General features: G+C 38.5%; 1 protein-coding gene across 4 annotated transcripts in view; it reads right to left on the bottom strand.

Annotated features, from left to right (window-relative positions):
* Positions 1-333: 333 nt before the first annotated feature.
* Positions 334-19,610, bottom strand: part of Epac (Exchange protein directly activated by cAMP) — a 541,224-nt gene continuing 521,947 nt past the window's right edge. For 3 of the 4 annotated variants that reach the window (XM_065217278.1, XM_065217281.1, XM_065217280.1), the window contains 4 exons: positions 6,520-6,653; positions 6,268-6,438; positions 1,004-1,182; positions 334-928 (listed from right to left, as the gene is read on the bottom strand). In XM_065217278.1, the coding sequence (XP_065073350.1) occupies positions 804-928; positions 1,004-1,182; positions 6,268-6,438; positions 6,520-6,653 (609 nt within the window). In that variant the 3' untranslated portion in view covers positions 334-803. The remainder of the gene's footprint in view (positions 929-1,003; positions 1,183-6,267; positions 6,439-6,519; positions 6,654-19,610) is intronic. The other variant, XM_065217279.1, reaches the window with a different exon arrangement.

Raw genomic sequence — 19,610 nt, 5'->3', positions numbered from 1 at the left:
ATGTTTCAAGTTACACATTGCAGACGCTAAAGTTGATTTTCAAACTGAATAAATTTGCACCTCTGATTGTCTTCATAGGTTCACCGTTCAAATGTTGATCGGTTGGATTGATTGCAGTTGAAGGTTCCTAAAATTGGAAGTGATTTGAAAATGAATGGCGTTGGGAACCAAAATGAAAAAAAAAAAAAAAAAAAAAGACTGGAAATTAGTACAAAACAAAAAAGTTTATTCAAAGTATTATCAACAGAAATAAATACTGCCAAAAAAAAGTTGTGAACAAGATGTAACATAAATCTTAAAATAATATAGTCGACAACGAAAATAATTGCTTTAAAAGTGTGTGCATGTGTGTGATTATGATTCGAATAATAAAAGTTCTACAAATACTGGATCATTAGCTGCGTCATACTAAGATAAAGTTATCTATAAAGTCAACGTACTGCCTTCATGTATAAATAAAATACTTTGTATCTCTTTCGTTACGAAGTCAATCATAGAAAACATCACTTACTTTGCTATAAATAATACTAATTACACACACACACACACATACATACACCGCACATCTACACACACACATACTCTGAAATTCGAGAAAGTACACATATCTAGAACACACTTCCTAACTAATCGTCGAAGAAATAGTAATCACGAATCCCTCCAAAAACCGGAAGAATCCCCCTGTCTCTCAGTGAAGTCAGAGAACACGACGAAACAGCATCTGGATATGCTACTATCTACCGCTACATAAAATCTACCAAATTATTGTTTGACTGTGCTCATTCTTTCAGTTTCGCATCACCTTACGACCGCCGGGGTTCCACCTTCTGGGACATGGCATTCAGCACTCTTTGGTTGTCGATGGTCCGGAAGCAGCTGATGTACTGGCGAATTTCGTTTTCGTTCTTCGGCGAGGGAGGATCCAATACTGAAACCAGAAGTGATTCATCGTCATTAGTAGGGGTACTAAGATGCAGTGTTGCCATCGCTGCTAGAAACTTACCCAAGTGCCTGGATCGACAGTACCGAACGGTTCGCATCGTTTGTGCCATCATGTGCATCTTTTCGAAATTCACCAACCCATCCAAACTGGTTTTGTTCCCCTCGTGGGCGAATGTCATGTCCTTGAGCAGCAGGGGCATGAACGGGATCACCGGCGGTTGCAGCTTGCCGACCGACATTCTGTGGATGGAATTTTTTTTAAGTATTATATTCAGTGTGCCCAACGTCCATATTGCCCCCATTACCACCATCATCATTAGAATATTCCCAAGACCGCATTACGCTTTTTCTTATCATCTTCTCCCGGAAGGACAACGGACCAGAGCTTCAATTGAAAACTTTTGATGAAGATCCTAGTTGTGGGAGGTGGGTAGGCGACCAACCGACCAAGCAACGATGTGACATATGGGAGAACGGAATACTGCAGATTCCAATCGCTGCCTCTCCAGTACAGGGACAAGGGCGAAGTGAGGGGCGGGAGAGGTGAGAAAGGGATCCGAAAGGAGATTAAATTGTTATCACTTGATCTTTCACTTTCGCTCAACTCTCAAGATTTGATGGGGAGGGGATGGGGGTGGTTTTTTCGAGAAGGCCCGACAAATGCCGGCGAAATCGAGTCGATTGGATGGTTCGGTTGTGGGATCGGATTTTCGTCTTCTCATTCTTCTTCATTCTTGGGGTTTCCTTTCATGTTGAAGATTACCGAGAAGAAAATGGAGAGGGAGGCTTTATTACAGCACACTCAGCCTATCGTTATAATAGGAAAGGTAAATTAAATTTGGATTCTAATCTGCTTTTGCAACATGGTCGGCCTGAGACGGGGGAATTTTCTGGGTGATAACAGACCATCTTTAAGCGGGGTTGCCAGTTTGGGGGGAAATTATACATTTAAATTTATCAGTGGATGAACCGGTTTTGCAGTATGGAGATTTTCGGACTACTAATATTGCTTCTTCCGATGAACAAAATTTCTACACTTTGTACTTTGTAATTAAGAACATTTCTAGGTCAAATCGTTAATTTGAGGATAACAATATACTTTCTTATTACGTGATAAAACCAGTGCTGAGTTGCATCACGGTACTGACAGCCTTTAGATTGACAAAACGGATTCCTACGGTTAACAATCAAAGCAACCGAGAACCCTCTCTCCGTAAAACGTCTCACCAGTATGACACAACAACCGTGAGATATCGTTGTTTTGCTTTTCTCACTCATTCGCAATATCACTAACATCTGCCATGTGTTACCATCATATCACCGAGGAAAAATAAACAAACATATAAATTGACCGTCATCTCATTTCGAGCATAAATACGGTTATGACGGTCATTCCCTTTCCAAAATCACGGATGAGGTGATAGCTGTGATGTATCAAGGAAAAAGTCTTATCCTGCGTTATACAATCGTATCATAACCAGTAATTATTATTGTGAGAATTCATATCTGCATGAACACGTACTACCTGCAGTCACGAATGCTTATTCATGGATAGAGATTTTGTAGTTATTATTTTTTTCGGATACCGTGATGCTTGAGCTCCAAGAATAAAGGCCGGCGCACAATAGATACGTTTTCAGGTTTTTTGACAGTTAGCGCATGCATTATCTGTCAAAAAACCCGAAAACGTATGCATTGTGCGCCGGCCTTAAGGATGCTGACCGCATATCGTATCCACATTACCGAAGCCCAAGTATCAAGGGATCCGTAAAAAGCAAAACCAATTAAAAATCCTTGCGTAAATGGGAATTCCCCTCTAAATATTGGAATTGTGGCTAGGAATCAAAGCAACCATTGGTATCCATCAACAAAGAAAACTTCAAATCGTTACGGTGAAGTCCGTAAGGAAATGCAATGTATTTCAATAGATCTTCACTAAAATTAATAGCAAATTCGTTTATTATTCAGTTCCAACCTGGATCGGGTATCAAGATTGCATCTGCTTGTTTTCGGACAAACGTCAGTTTGATCGTTTGCTTTTAAAACCCAGCTCAGGTTGATGTTTACACTTACAAAAAGTTCGGTTTCGCACTGATTTGTCGGTTCCATGATGGTCCTTGCAATTTTTCGGAGCAATTCAAAAATTTAAGATTTTTCGCATGAAACGTTATAACGTTGAAAAGATATTTGTTTTGACAGTAAAATTCTCGCGAGCTTGTCAATTGTGAGTTGTGCCAGTTTTGAGGTTTACTAAGCATCGTAAACAATGACGCGTATGTAAAAGAGAATTGATATTGCCGATGGATCATAAAAAAAGTGAAAGTGGCTTTAATTTGCATGTTAAGAAATGGAATTTTTGAAGATAAACGGATATTTTTCGACATTGTTACGTAATAGCACCCACATATTTATTTGTTGCAAGGAAAATGAAAATCCAACGTTTTCTTCAAAATGTTTCCTATGTTCTGAACTCAACAACTTTTAGCAAGAACCTGGGGGCAAGACAGCTTTTGATCATGAGTAATATTTGAGTTAATTTTGAGCAACGCTGAGTAACTCGAGTTGCTCAACATGTGATGCATGGTAACACAGCAACCTTTTTGTGTTTATTCCTGAACTGTCAAACAAAGACGTTCAACGGTGATAAATATTTCTAAATTCTGTTGCTTCGCATTATCGAATGGTGAATCCTGATGAATGTGGGTATCTTATTTGAATACCTGTATAAATAAAGAGATCAAAAGGTGGTTTACACTGGATAGCCATCCATAGATCCCATGACCTACCTAGTTCTTCGTGCCAATCCTTTGTGCCAATCCTTTGTAAGCCGTTTTCATCCGAATCTAGTGCAGCCTGTTATCGGTCGACGTTGTCCATAGCATTTGCAGATTCAAAATATGAGCAATTAGCTGAAGTACACTTTTGGTTAAATTGACCGCAGTTTGAATCTTCGAGAGGTATGAAAGTTACGACTACTGCTTTGAAATAGTATTCTCTGAGTTTTGTCTGAATGTCCAAGAATTAGGGTAGAACTTTTAGGCAGCAACCTCATAGTTCTGCACTAATACTTGGGCATTCTGAGAAGTATATTCTAGAAAAATAATCCTTGTCAATAGATAATAATCGAGATCAATAGAAAAGCAATACATTGTCATCCTATATTTATATTTAAAATTGTATGTTTCGATCAAACCAGATATAGCTTCCATCCTTTTTGAATTCTCTACATATTCATGTTTATTTGAGATACTGAAGTTTGTAATGTGTTGAAATGCAGAACCTCTACTTTTCCAAGCACATAAAGTTTCATAAATCACGTCTTGCCGGGTGATACGGATACATTTTTCATGTTAGGCCATCTTCGGATATGGCATTTTTTACCTTGTTCGCCTTTACATAAAGCAAAGTTCTTAGATTCCGCTTATCAGTCTGATTCATGCTGTTAATGATTTCAATAGATTTAATAGATTGAACAAGAATAAATAAAATAATTCCAATTCTCTTCCTCCTTTGCCACATAATGTTGATTTACACTTTAGTTTGTATTTATTGATGGATATAAGACCAGACTACTTAGATCATTTTTGAGTAATTATGAGTTACTCAAATTTACTCTGAGCAAAAATATTAACTTTGAGTGCAGCTGGATTGCCCCTAGGCAAGAACAGGAAAATGAGGGAGCATTATTCTCACTTCCCACTTAAAAATGCCCAACAGTGATGATCAGTGAGTTAATGTTTTTACTACTCTCTCCTTGTCATTTAATCTCACTGTGCTTTTATGAAGACGGTCTAGTGCATGGTGGGTATATAAATGGTGATACAGCTTTGTCTCTATATAGGCGAGGAGGTCGCGGGAGGGGGGGGGGAGTGCGGTTTTAGAGCAAATTGTAAACAAACTCGGTCGCAAACAAATATGAGTTTAGTCAACTCATAAATCACATGAAGTGCAGGAACTCAGCAATGAGTAAATTTGCCTCATGTTTTTCCAGGATTTTCCAGGGAAAAATTCCCGAATTTGAGAAAAGTAAAGATTGGATTCACTCAGTCTATTGGTACTACTCTGAGACTGAATAATTTTTTGTCAATTTCCTCATTTTCCGGCAGATTTTTTAGGTTTTCCACAGGAAACCATGAGACAAATTTACTCATTGCTGAGTTCCTGCACTTTCGGCGATTATGAGTGAACTAAACTCAAATTTGGGTCGTTCTCATTCGCCGTGAGTTCATTACACATCAACGAATATGCGTCTGTTGATATTCACCAGTGCTTGATTATCCAACACAAAATTGAAGTGATCCACAGCGCTATATTTGCGGGAAATGAAAATAAGTATTTTTCATTTGATCCTCAAAATTACAAGATGAAAACGAATATTGACAACAACACAGGCGGGCATCTAGCAACAAATGAAGAAAACCAAATAATGTTGACTTCGAAACTCAGGGCAACCTTGATCAAGAGAATGTTGTTACGTCAAAATACAAATTCATGCAGGTAGTTGGTTCATCTGTTAAGGTTGTCTTAACTTTCAGCTAAGTTGAGTGTAGAAGAAATTATCAGCACTGATTGGTGAGCGGGGCAAGATCGGGAGAGCTTGTCGAAGGAAGCTTGTAAGCCCCCCCCCCACCCTTGGATTCATCCATACTTACGCCAATGCTCCAGTCCAATCAATTGAGACCTTACATCGTTATCCGATGCCGGCATCCAACCAACAAAACCAACTGTGTGAATCCTTGTCAAGTACTGAAAGGTATCATATTTCGTCTCAGACACCACCTTCCAGCACCTTTTCGAAGAAAAGCCCCCAAATTTCAAAGCCCGCAAAACTTGAACCGATAATGTATGCCAACATCCAAAGCTTTTCCTACCCTTAACCGCTCGGTGGGTGGCGCTCGACAGTGTTGGAAGCGTTAATATTGAATCTCTTGTGTCGAATACGCAAACACGCACACACCCACAGTTCCTTTGCCCTCGAGGGGGATGCTGCGGTCGGTGACACCCAACAACATCAATCACGTCAGTCGGCTGTCTGTCAAGTTAGGTGGGAGTCAACTTCTTCTTGTGAAAACTGATCACCCGCATTTTTTTTTTTTTGCATACACGTTCTTCAACAGGTTAATGGAAAATCCTGAAGTCAATTTGTCCCCCCTTGACTTCCCATTATTATCCGGCTTCAAATCGATCTATTTTGAGCATATAATGTCTCAGGCACGGTTACGATGACGATGATGATGATGGATATGCAGAAGGTTTTCAATTTTCAGTAACGATGGCGGTAATTCGGCAATAAATAGTATGTAAAAATGCTCGCTAGGTACTCACCGGTAGGCCCGGTGATTCCGGCTGGGATCGATCAGTGCCTCGTATTCGGAGAATAGCTTTCGGAACTTTGACGGGAGTTTGTCCCAGGTTTGGTTTAGCCTAGACACAGCCATATTTGATAGACCCATTACGATGGCGAAGAACGCGTTCAGATTCTGGTACTCCTTGCAGCTGCCGATAGAAGTGGAAAGGACGAATTTTACGATGGCAAAGTTATTAAATGTCTTTTTGTTCCGGTCGTTTAATACTTACAAAGCAGCCAGTTTGATGAACTTCTTCACCAGAGACATCCGCTTCGTCAGATTGGACGTCGACACAATCTCCGTTACGACCCAGTATTGAATTTCGTTAAAGCGTCTTATAAATACGTCTAAATTTGAAGTTATCTGCAACGAATGAGAAGGTAGAAGCGTGTTTCATTATCGTAGGGATTTAATAATCGAGTTGATTGCATTCATTCTGGATGGATAGTGAAAGATGAATCGTTAATCCCACCAGCCCCGTCTACCGTCGTCAACGTGTGCTTCAATTTGAGCTGACAAAGCGTTAATTCTATAATTAAAACTGAAGAGCTTATATCCAGAGCATATTACAGCAGCAGCAGCAGTAGCAGAGGGAGGCAGAGCGCTAATTGAATGTGCATTTTTAGCACCAATGTGAAACAGAACCCGACGAACGAGGGTAGGTAAGTTGAGTGTTCGCTAATTTCCTGCTTCAACATTGACTTTCTCTCTCAATACCTATATGTATGTATATTAGTGTGGGACAACTTTAAATGCTCTGTTCCCCACTGCTCTTTCAATTCTGCGCAAATTTCATCAAATCCCGGAGATTGAGAATACTATAAAGAACAACTTTATCGAAGTCTGCGAACCGATTTGATATTTGTACAAAAAGTAACTAATCTTTCACTTGAGACCAAGTGTTTCACACGTACCTACCAGCTCGTATATACACGGAGCAATAGGTCTAAATTAATATAATAATAACTTTTTTTTCTCAGAAATCTAATCAATTTGCAGTTGTATTCCCAATCTATTTCCGAGATTTGGCGAAATGTGAGCAATATTTGACAAGCCAGTGAATAGGTTCGTTTCGATTTCCATACGTTTTCCCATACAGAATTTAAAATTCTCCCGCAAATCCAGATCATAGCCAAATTCGTTCAAATTTGACACCGTTGCTGGGGACCTCAATGCAATGAGTTGGATTACCGAGGTGAAGCAATCGGTTAAGTTGTGTGAGTAAAACCCCTGTACAATACAAGCAATTAGTGACGTCACTACTTGCGTTTACGTTGATTTTTTGGTTTACTAATACAACAATATTTCACGATCTGCTTCACCTCTCTCTGTACCACATTGACCTCAATGCACATCGGAATAGAAGTGAAGAATAGGAGGTTGTGCTCCATCCTACAAACTTGACCCACCCTAAGGTACATCGCGGGGTAGGAAGGTACCTATAGCTAAGCACTTATTTTCGTTCGAGTAGGTTCTATGGCCCCAGAGCATCAGACATTGAGTGCATTTGGAGGTGCAACCTTTCGAATAGGTGCTCTCGGGATACTACGGTATCTACAAGGAATTTAGGTGCTCTACTCGTCCACAGCATGTAGTGGTGGGATCATAATTGTATAAATGTAATGTAAGGGAAAATTGTGCTATGGACGTATCAGAATTAAATACAGTGCTGTTTAGTTTTTGGCAGGATTTTTCGTTAATCAAAACTAACTGAGCGCAAAAATAAAATAAACATGCGCTTCTGTAACAGCCCTTCCGTGGCTGGAAAAGTTCATTAGCATGAGCATGATTTACCGGCCACGGTTTAGCCATCGATTTCTCGCGAATAAAAGCTCACTCATAAAAATTAATAGCACCAACAGGTAGAAGAATGTTTCCTCTACTAGCTAGCATTTTTACCTTGGAGGGGTGAGCGTTTATTTGCGAGAAATCGACGTCAGAAGCCATTGTTTACAAAAGCAATTACGCCCCTTTGAAATGATGACCTGAGATGATGTTTGGGAGTAACATTCATCCTCAATGTGTAAAAACTGGAGATCTAATATTTAGCAATAACAGCGCTGGCCGTGTCTGAAAGCAGGTCAAATAGTGAATGGGAATCCACGAGAAATCACTGGAATGTTGGATGTGGGGAAAGGCTTGCGGCAGGGATCGTTTTGGTAAACTAATGCTGATTGTAGCGATTTATAATAGGTACATAAAACACACACACATGCACACGACACGCACACGTACATACATATACACACACGCACTCATGACTATAAACAGAACATCAAATGATAGATCCCTCGAAAAGAACTAAACTTATCTTTGTTTGCTTCTTCCGTCATATTACAACTGTCCGATAGTGATTTTTCCTCTTGCGTTAATATCTTCATAGAAACTTATAGCGAATTCGTTTATTATTCAGTTCCAACCTGGATCGGGTATCAAGATAGGGTCTGCTTGTTTTCTGACAAACGTCAGTTTGCTCGTTTGTTTTTAAAACCTAGCTCAGGTTGAGGTTCACACTGACAAAAAGTTCGGTTTCGCACTGGGTTGGAACTGGTGTTAACCCCGATAATAAACGAATTCGCTATTAGCTTGAATTTAGCACAAACTTATTAAAACGCTTTTTTCATTCGCGAACGAAAAAAAAAAAATCAGCAAGAAAAAACAACACGTCAAATATTCACCGCCACCTACTTCGATCCTCTTTTCGTGACGGGAGAAGTTCATAAGCATTATTTTGATTGTAACTTGAACTGTCAATTTTCGCAATTTTTCAGAGAAACTGCTGCCTTTCATCTTCTTGATAATTATATAAAAATCGAAAAATTCAGACCACGAGAAATACGCTGAAGCAGATTTGAAAACATCCCTAACTCAATTATGTGGGGTTGGCACGAAAGGGATAAAATCTTTGCATCAAAGGGCAAAAGGAAATTTTCGGACAGCCATCCATCACTGTGCACAAGGGTGGGTCAACTTAAAAACCCCCTGCTCACCACTACAAATAACTTTTTGCACAGAAGGTGCATCAATTTGCGGTCTTGGACGAAGTTGTTCTGTATAGTTTGCTCAATCTAAGTCCCAGCTTTGACAAAAATTGAACAATTTTTGAAATTTTGACTAGCAAATGAATGCACTGCGTTTGAAATGCTCGTTATTTGGGGTTTACTTCGTAAAATGACATTTTTGAAATATTGTCAATGACACCACAATATAACGGCGCCGGTGGTGTAGTGGTAAGCGTGATTACCTCTCACCCCAGCAGGCCTGGGTTCAATACCAGTCGGCGCCGCCGGGATGTTCTGAGGCATAACATCTCTGATCACGCCTTCCTTCGGATGGGAAGTAAAGCCGTTGGTCCCCGGTTCATGAGTTGATGGGTCGATAGGTAGGGTCCAGGTGTAGGAGCTGCCTTCCTGGCACGTCGGTAGCATTGGTGCTCAGCACGGAAAACAAGATCGACGGAAAAAACAAACCAAAGGACACCACAATATTGGTATTTTTGGAATCGGAGTGAAATGTAGGAATCAGAAAACCATGTCTGACTGAATTTGAATTTCAAAATGGCGGTTCCCGATTACAAAAAAAAAAACCGAAATCGGCAGAGGAGTTCTGAATTTACCGTAACTAGCATTTTCAATTGTTTGAACTTCCTAGAGATTGTGGACTTTTCTGAAGTTCGAAGCATCCTTGGAGCACTGGCGTGCACAGGGTGGGGCAAGGAGGGGGCAATTGCGCCCCTTTTATAAATAAGATTTTTATTTTCAAATGTACAAAATTAGAATATAAAATAACTAGATTTCTTGATAACTTGATTTGAAGGTAAATTAACTTCATTTCATAATATAAGGGCACAGAAATCTTTTTATTGCGTCAATTCCTTTGAGATGGTGCCTGAAAATTGCACCACAAAAGTGCATGAAGGAACAAACTTTAATGAAATATTTTGGTCAAAGTGGTGCATACAAAAAAATTCTGGCGTAATTGTTTTAAAGATGGTTCATGGAGGATTAAAAGAAGAGGGCAAAATTAAGGTTGAAAAAATTCACCTTCGTGGCAGTGGTAAATTGAAGATTCAATATTTCTGGTGTAAAAATATCATCAATGTGGTGCATGGAGGGACTAATCAAAGGTGCATAGTGAAACAAACTTCACTGACAATTTTTGGTGCACTGTTCTGGTGAATGGAGGAACATGCTTTATTGAAAATTAATGGTGCAAAATTTGCATCGCTCTGATAAATGAAATGAACAGAAAATTTCTGGTGGAAAACTTGCACTGGTCTGGTAAATGAAGGTACAAACTTTATTTAAAATTAAGCTTTATTGAAAATTTCTGGTAGAAAATCTGCACCGTTATGGACAAGCTATTCGGAAAAATGTTGGTATTAAATTGGCATCCTTCTGCTGAATAGAGAAACAAACTTTAATAATAATTTCTGGTGTAAAATTAGAACCATTTTGATGATTGGAAGGAAGCTGCTTCACTGAAAATCTATGAGCTTTTTTTGATGGAAAATCTGTTGAACTGATTGAAAATGTCTGGTGGAAAATGGAATACGGAAATCTGCACCAATCAGAAGATTGGAGAAGCAATTTTTATTGAACATTAACGGTGGGAAATTTGCACCGTTCTGGTCAATTGAAATTTTCTGGGGGCAAGTTTGTATTGAATATTTCTGGTGTAAGATTTGCAACAATCTGCTGCATAGAGGGGCAACCTAAATTGAAAATTCCTGATGTAGTAATTGCACAGTTCTGGTGTATGGAGGAGCAACTTATCCAACATTTCTGGTAGAAAAACTACAACGTTTTGGTGAATGGACGGACAACTTAAACTTGACTTCTGAGAAGAATCTCAAGGGTATTGAATTCTGAGGACAGTTCCAGAAGAAAAGATTTCTGGGGATGATTCTATGAAAATTCTGCGAATTATTTGTAGTGAATCCTGCAGATAGTTCCAACATAATTTCGAAAAGAATACTGAGAGAATCAAATTTTGAGTGTAATTCCAAAGGGATGTTGAGGAAAATTTCAAGGAAATTACGAGGATAATTTAAAGCTCATTCTTGGAAAAAAATTCTGGAGAATTGAACGGAAATTCTTCTGAAACTTTAGGAGAATTTCAGTTCCAATGTTTCCTTCGAAAAAAAAAACTTCTTTAATATTCCGAGAAGAACCTCAAGGATATTGAATTCTTCGGACAGATCCAAAATATATCTGGGGAGAATTCAAAGAAAATACTGCGGAAAATTTCTAGTGCATCCTGCAGATGATTTCAAGATATTTCTGAAAAGAATACCGATAAAATTAAATTTCGAGTGAAATTCCAAAGAGATTTTGAGGAAAATTTCTAGGCAACCGATAATTTTTAGCTCATTCCGGGAATAATTTCTGGATAATACTGAGGAAATTCTTTTGAAACTCTAAGGGAATTTGAGTTCCAAGTCAAGTAAAAGTCAAGAAGAGTTCTAAAAATAATTCTAGTGGACTTCTGAGAAAAATTTAAAAAGAGCTCATAGAGTTCTAAAAATTTCGAAAAGACCCTCAAGGAATTCTGAGGATGGACTTTTTCGCAATTGTACAAAGTTTAAACACAGCTTTTGGATTCCCTAATTGAAAAAGTGGTATTAGTTTGCCATTGAACCTTGGTCTATTGTTGTCTTACAAAGAATTCGTCTAAGAATCTTCTCTGAAAATTCTGTCATTTGTTACCGTGGTTAAAAAGTTACAGTTGTGTATGTGCGTTGCAATAATTTCGGGATTGTCCTTTATATCATCTTTAAAACATGTTGAATGTTCGGCATCAAGTTGCGGAACATTGCGAAAACCTTACGAGGAAAACCAGTTGCAATCATTGCAGATGATACGAGTGATTGTGGCCGCCACGAGCAGTTGGTGATTGTCATCAGGTATATTGATAATGGTGGGATCAAATTGCCAATTCCATTGGCTGTCTGAAAGCAGTTTGCATTGAAAAAGGTGAACCACCACCGGAGCAAAAAATAAATTAATTTAGCTAAATTTAACAGCAGGGAAACAGTGGTGGGTGGACAACACCATCCACAACGCACTTTGGAGTACTCCCCATCCCCATATTAAATGCACCATAGAAGAAAAAAATTTGCCCCTCCTTAACAAGATTCCTGTGCACGCTAGTGGGTGTACCCGAAAGGAAGTCCAGATAACAACTGCGGGATAAGGCTTATTCGCGACAAAATCTGGATACCCCTAAACACATACATCTTCTGAAATATCTCATCAACGATTGAAATACTTCGCAGAGTGGTGGACGTATGTCTGTTTTTTTTCTTCAGAAAATACAACCTTTATTTGCATTAGAAGAGCTTAGTCGAAAATGGTGTCGAAAGAAGAGTAAGTCCGTAAAGAAAACTTGCCAAACATCTTGGTTTTCCTACAAGCACTGTTCACAGCGTTTTAAATCGTTCGATACTCGTTTGACAACGTCAGCTTGAGGAACCACCAGAAGGTCGTGAAGGTGAATCAAATATTACGGAGGAGGCCAGATCTGTTGCTCGTACAATAAAAATGTCGCCAACTTTCGTGCATACTTCGAAGCAGCGACAAGGAATGAAGTCATTCAAGGTGAAAACTGTGCCGAACCGCAATCATAAGCAGAATGTGACGACCAAAACACGTGCTCGTGACGAAATGAAGCGAATGGAGTCCATGTTGTACCGAAGGAGGCCAATTCACCTAACTGCCTGGAGCTACGTCCTATCGAGCGATAGTGGGCTCTCGTGGAGACAACATATTTTGAAAATCAACAACAACAACCACATTTCGAAAATCTTGGACAAAAGTAGCAAAATTGGTTGCAGAAAGGTATCTCATGGCTGAAGTAAAGTTGGTCCATGTTTGATGTAGCCTAGTTAAGTAATGATAAGTTGTTTTTTTTTAAACTGATTAACGATTTTGTCGCGAACAATCCTGACAACTTCCGGGAAGTCAAAAATACTTCAGAAAATTCCAGAGAACTGTAGAAAAATTGTGGAAACATTAAAGAACTTCCAAGAATCTCAGAGATTTTCAGGAAAGCTCAAAGATCGTAATCAGTCCCAATAACTTCAGTTTCTAGTCCACACTTTCGGGGAATTTCGAACATTTGTAAAGTCTAAACTCAGAACATCCCCATGAAGTTCAGGAAAATTTCAAGAAATTTTAAGATGCTCCGAGAATTTCAGGAAGTCAAAGAAGCCCAGAGAACTCCTGACAAGTTTAGAAACCATTTGTTTGTGAAAACGTCAAATATATGAGCAACTACCCTATTAGCTGTGTACACTTCAACATAAAGTGCCGCTGGTAGTGGAATAAATGTACTGTCTGGTTTTGTATTGTGTTCGCCATAGCGAATGGTGAGAAAACGATCCGTCTTTAAGTTTGTAAATATACAATAAACACAACGAAGGAAAAATTATCCCGTGAGTGATCACTATAAGACATATTTGATTGGGATATTTACGAATGTCTAGACATTTTCATGGAAGTTTAAAGATTTTGAAGGCACTTCTATTTATTTCAGGACAGGATCGAAGTAGGCCGCGCTGCGAAAATGACGTATTTTTGTTTTGCTGCGTCGTTTTCGTTCTAGTGAAAAGGTTATAAATTTACAATTTCATTTTTAATAAGTGTTAATTTGAAATTACAGAAGTGAAGTTGAAAAGTGCATTAAGCCGTAAAATACCAGGGCGAACGAATTTTTTTTCAACAACCTCGTTCTCAGCAATGCCTCATCCGATTTTCATAAACTTTGGTTTTTATTGAAGGGGAATAGTTGAACTAACTTTTGTCGTAGGTACTGTCCCCTTAGCACCCTCCTCGTTCTTGGAAGATGCAAATATGTCTGTGATTTGTTGTACTTTTTTTAACCAGTTTGACCAAATGTTTAAAATTTTCACGCGAATCGGTTGCCTGGTGCAGCAAATGATATCAGATAGATGAAATATGATTAGTAAGACTGAATTTAGATATTTCCATAACGTATGGCTACGATATTATCGGTACCCGAAGTCCCGGAAATCGATTCTGTAGGACATAGTAATATCTCAGGCAAAAGTATCTTGTGGCTTGTCAAATAGGTAGAATCAAATGAATGAAGATGATTTGAAATGGTTTTGGCCGGTTCCGGAACGCGGATGTGGGAATTCCGGCGAAACCGTTGAAATATAATTACATTGAGGTTATGATATCATGTTATGCCAAAATGACAAGCTATGATCAATGAAATCAGGTTTTAGTGTATCTGATGACATATGGGCACATTGGCATCGGTTCCGGGAAATTCGTGGAGACCGGTTTTATATCCCACAGTAACATTCGCGTTAAAATAATCATGTTGCATATCAAATCATGTTAGCATGATAAGATAAGGTCAATAAAGATTATTTGTGGTGATTCATTTGGCATATGGTCACATTGGCATCGGTTCGGGGATTCCGGAATTCCGTTTCATAGATTCCGCAATAGGATACGGTTAGGGGCTGATCTTGTAATCCGGTTCTTTAGGCCATAGTCATATTTGAGGCAAATGAATCATACTGAATATCAAATCATAGGATATGGCCATGAATGATTATTTCAGATAATTTAATTGTTATATATACACATTAGCATCTGTTTCAAGGCTGACAGTATCTGGTTCCGTAAATTCTGGATTATGACTAGAAATTATATCCTGATGAATGTGGGCGTCTTAGTGGAATACCTGTATAATGAGAGAGAGAAGGATTAGTATTTTCCATTTAATTCCACTACTTTATTTGCTTATCCATGACAATGTCGAGTATTAGTACAAGACACTGAAGAAGTCTGCACATTGTAGACGAAATACGCGTATCTGTCAAGGATAAGCAAATAAAGTAGTGGAATTAAATGGAAAATACTAATCCTTCTCTCTCTCATTATAGAAATTATATATTTGAAACTACAGCACTTGTTCGCTAACTGGGCGTTCGCGCTGCTTTTTAACAGGGCGTTCGTTAACTGGACTGTAGCCCAGTTAAAAAGTAGTTATATGTCAAAAATAGACATCACATTTAGTTTGACATTTTGTTGTCATTATTGATGAGGGGTATTCGAATGGAATGTTAAGTGTTAAAATAAATAAATTTGAAATTATTTTCATTTCACACCGAAATCAAGACTTGAACTTTTAAGTGAAAGCGTTAAGCCTTTCTAAATTCACGAAATAGATGAACCAGTCTCTGGCTAAGTATTCATCCCTAGGTATAAAAGTCAAGATCACAGGTATAAAATGAAACTACAATGTGTTGAATCGCAACCTACCTAACTAATAAAAACCAAAGATTTAAGTAAACTAAAAGAGAAAAATCTATTCAAATCTCTAATAAGAAAAATCCCAAAGGCTGTGATCTTGACTTTTTTACCTAGGGATGAGTATTTAAGGGGGTTAGATTTTGATAAGTTCTTTAGTGGGAATGACACTGATGAAGACTACACATTGTAGTCGAAATACGTATCTGTCATGGATACCAAAATTAATTAAGTTGAATTAAATGGAAGATAGCCTTTTTTACTGTTTTATTTCATTTAGAGGAGCTTGACTATTGGGCATTATGCATATATTTGAGCACTTAAAATTGCTTTGATTTCAGCTTGGAACAAAGCTGGCATAATATGTCTAACCCTGGGTAAGTTACTCCTGCTCCCACTTGATTGTTCAATCTTGAACCATCTGTATAAAAAACAATCGGTCCTGGACGAAGATTCGGACCACCAAATTGCTATGAATTACGCCCAGGGTCAAATACTTGAAAAAGACGATTGAAATTGTATTTTTTTTCTCCATCCAGTCTTCGTTTTTCCTTACTTGAGAGCTGAAACTAACAGTTTTTATATCCTAAGATGTCCTCTAAGGTCTCCTTCAAAGATTTTCACTGACCTTGTTATCCACAGAGCACACTTTTCGGCTTCTAATTGTACAAATTGATGCAATGACGAACCTAAATTTCGTCTCTTTATGTTTGAAAATGGATGCATCAAAATATCAATACAAGATACCTGATCAGAAGAGCCCTGGGATTTGGATCTTCAAGTCCTTATATACAATGTTCCGATTGAATTCATGAGCATTTAGCTCAAATTAAGAAGTTTCTCACTTTACTACAACGAATTGAAGTTGCATTTCAATGATCAAGGAAACAACATCGATTATGTGGAACAGGAAGTGAATATCAATTTTTCTTCGGGTTTCCCTAGACAGAAACAATAATCCTGTCACTTGCGTTCAACTCGAAAAAGCACCCAATCTTGTCCCAGTAAGACCTTCAATCTCCTTGTCCAAAGTCCTTCTTTCGCATTTTTCCACGCTCGAGCAGATGATGCACTTTTGTGGCATCTTTCCTTTTCCGTTTCCTTGCAGAAGAATGCAACTTTCACGCCGGATGGAATCGCATAACATAATGGGACTTTTGAAGCGCCAGTCCTGATGGTTAAACCGAAAAACCCCAGTGCCAGAGCACAGAAAAATGCGAGTCAAGATAAAAACGTTTTAAATTCTTCCGTTTCACCTTCCATCGTCGTCGTCGTCGTTCCGAAAGAGCGTTGAGGAATTTCTAAAATGGGGTGGCGCTTTCCTCGCTTGTCCAAAAGACTGAACGCAAGAGGAGCTGAGTGAAAAGTTAATTCCCCGGGTTTCACTTTTTTTTTTACTTTTGAATCTCGCTCCAGAACAACAATCTACGTCGTGTAGCAACGGGAGTTGAGATGGGAAGAAAATCTGAAAAATAAAATGTGAATGCCAAGATGGTTTTTCTCGTTTTCTACTGTTTTTTTTTGCTTGGGAAAACGTGGAAATGGAATTGAGGAAGGATGCAACTTGGTATTATTTGTGAATCTACGGTAACTAGGAGTCTGATTTATTGCTTTGCATTAGTTAGCTTAAACTGTAATAGAAATAGAGGGTGAATACAACATTGTAACATGAAAAATAGAATGCGAAAGTCAAGTTTAAGTCATCTTTGGTTGTGGCATTGACTTGCATCAAACATTTAACGTAAGATTCACTTGCATTGTAAATCAGTGAATATGTTCAACTTTCTAAGGATAATTCATCCAGCTCCTGGAAAGTGGTACAGACAAACAGTGAGAAAGTGAAACGACCTCTGCTCTGCTGGGCTCCTCTGAGATGGATTTATGGCCTTAAGTTGTTACAAGCCAAGTCCAGTCGCACAGTTCGGTACCAAAGTCTGGCCGATGGCGCAAGCAGGCATATCACGGGTTACAAAATTGCTTCCCTACCACATCTGAATACCAAATGGAGAATGCACTGCGCATATTGCACTACCGATCCTTTCTTTAGTAATGCAATTCAACTTGGTTAAAAGTTATTCGGAAGGAAGCGGGAAGTTTTGCAACTTGCAACAAACTCATTTGTTCTTCACTTTAAACTTCAACTCACGTGATAAATGGGTTAAACATTTCATAACAAATGATAAAAAATCAAGGATTCATAACTGAGTAATCGGATCACAAAATAGAGTTTCCTGACGTTATACAAACTGAATCCTCTATTGATGGAAAATAAAACTTCGAAACAATAAACGCCACCCACCTCAGGCGCTAATGGGCTGTTTGGGATGAAGATGAAAATAAAAAGCATTCGAGCAGTTCCAGGCCAAATAGCAAAAAAATAAACAAGTTTCAGATTTTACCTCTCAAAATTCGATGATCTCTGCTGATGATATGTTCAACTGAAATCAAATCGAAACAACAATTTATAAAAAATTATGAATGACAAAAGAGAACGTAAACTGTAAAGTAATTTCACTATTAATAAAAAATTCCCGGGAAAGTTGGGAATCAACATTTATATTCCCGGGATTCGAGTACTCCGGGAAATCTCCTTTCCCGGGAATGCAAACACTACATCCCAAAAACAAAATTACATATTCCCGTAACTTCAAGTTTATTTTCTAAAATTAATGTTGTAAGATTTAGGTAAATTTTTAAGTTTTTGATATAGCTTTAATTAAGTTGAAAAATCACAAATATGTACGTTTGTGGTTTGTCCCTAGTGTGCGAAGTTTCATGGAATACGGAGAGGGAAAAATAAAATCAATTTGTCAATTGGCGTGGAACTGCTCGTTCCTGTCCTGGTTTGACGCTCACCGGTGTTGTGCACCATATATAGGGTAAACGTTCCTATAGTTGCAACTATAGGAAACTGAAGCGTTAGGTACTGCGTACCGCAACTACAGGAGCATTTACCCCAGGTAGCTAAGCTCAGCTCAAACACCTAACACCGAACACCCGCACCGACATTCTTTTCGCTATTCATTAGATTTAATGGTTTTTTATACCAGCATCAGCAGCACTGGGAGGGAGGTTTGTACCCATCGCATCATCATGCTTCACTATTCTGCTTTTTTTAGGGATATTTTTTTTTCTAGCTGCAATACGCCCTCATGATGAGAGCCCGCTTGAATACCCAATGATTACCAGCGTGCACGAAGGAAGCGTCCGAAAGAATTGAATTTCTTAGTTGATAAAGCAAGCTGTTTTCCTGCTAATAAATTTAATTCGCACAAAGAACGATATCTGCTTTGGTTGTGCACGAAACAATCCGGACACATTAAAAACGCTACCATTAAGGCATTATTTGAGTAAATATTTTCAAAATATCACTGAATCAAGCTAAGAGTGTATAGAATCACAGTAGGCATTGGTTGTCAGGATAAGTTCATTTGTGTACACAATGGTTTCACCGGAGCCAGCACATCGTGATTCGATCCTGCACGTTCGAAAATCCCGGTCTGTCCGCTCCTGGCAGTTTTATATCAAATTCCTGGGCAGGAGTTTTAAACCCCGGTTGACCAGAAGAGTGCCCCGGACTGATGTAAAATCAAAAAGAAGTCGAAAATCCCCAATTCCCAAAACCGTTAACCAACTTGCTAAAAATCTCAATAATAAAGAAAGACGAAAAAAATCATTAACTCTAAGATCTCATAAAATATCAAAGCAGTAAACCGAGAGATCAGGAAAACCTGTACAAGCCGGGATACGAAATCACCGGGAAATACCCATGAATTTCGAAGACAAATCTGTAAAAAATTGGAGGTTATTCCGAGATTTGAAGTGACTTTTGTCATTAGTGAAGTGAAAAAAGTCATGTCGTGGTGACGTGACTCTCCATTTGATTTACACAGAGAGTCACGTGACCACGACTAGTGACGAAACCCGAGCAAAGTCGGTTAACAAAATGAAAGCAAATCGATGTTAAATTTTGCAGTTCTTATCATACTAAAAACTCATTTTGATATCAATTATTGCAACAGATGCCTGATAT

Source organism: Ochlerotatus camptorhynchus, unplaced genomic scaffold (assembly GCF_037179485.1).
Source record: "Ochlerotatus camptorhynchus isolate MF236.1 unplaced genomic scaffold, CSIRO-AGI_Acam_v1.1 ptg000071l, whole genome shotgun sequence".
In the NCBI taxonomy this organism is placed as follows: Eukaryota; Metazoa; Arthropoda; class Insecta; order Diptera; family Culicidae; genus Ochlerotatus; species Ochlerotatus camptorhynchus.
Note: the sequence above shows the minus strand (reverse complement) of the source record. Positions and strands in the feature narration are given on the sequence as shown.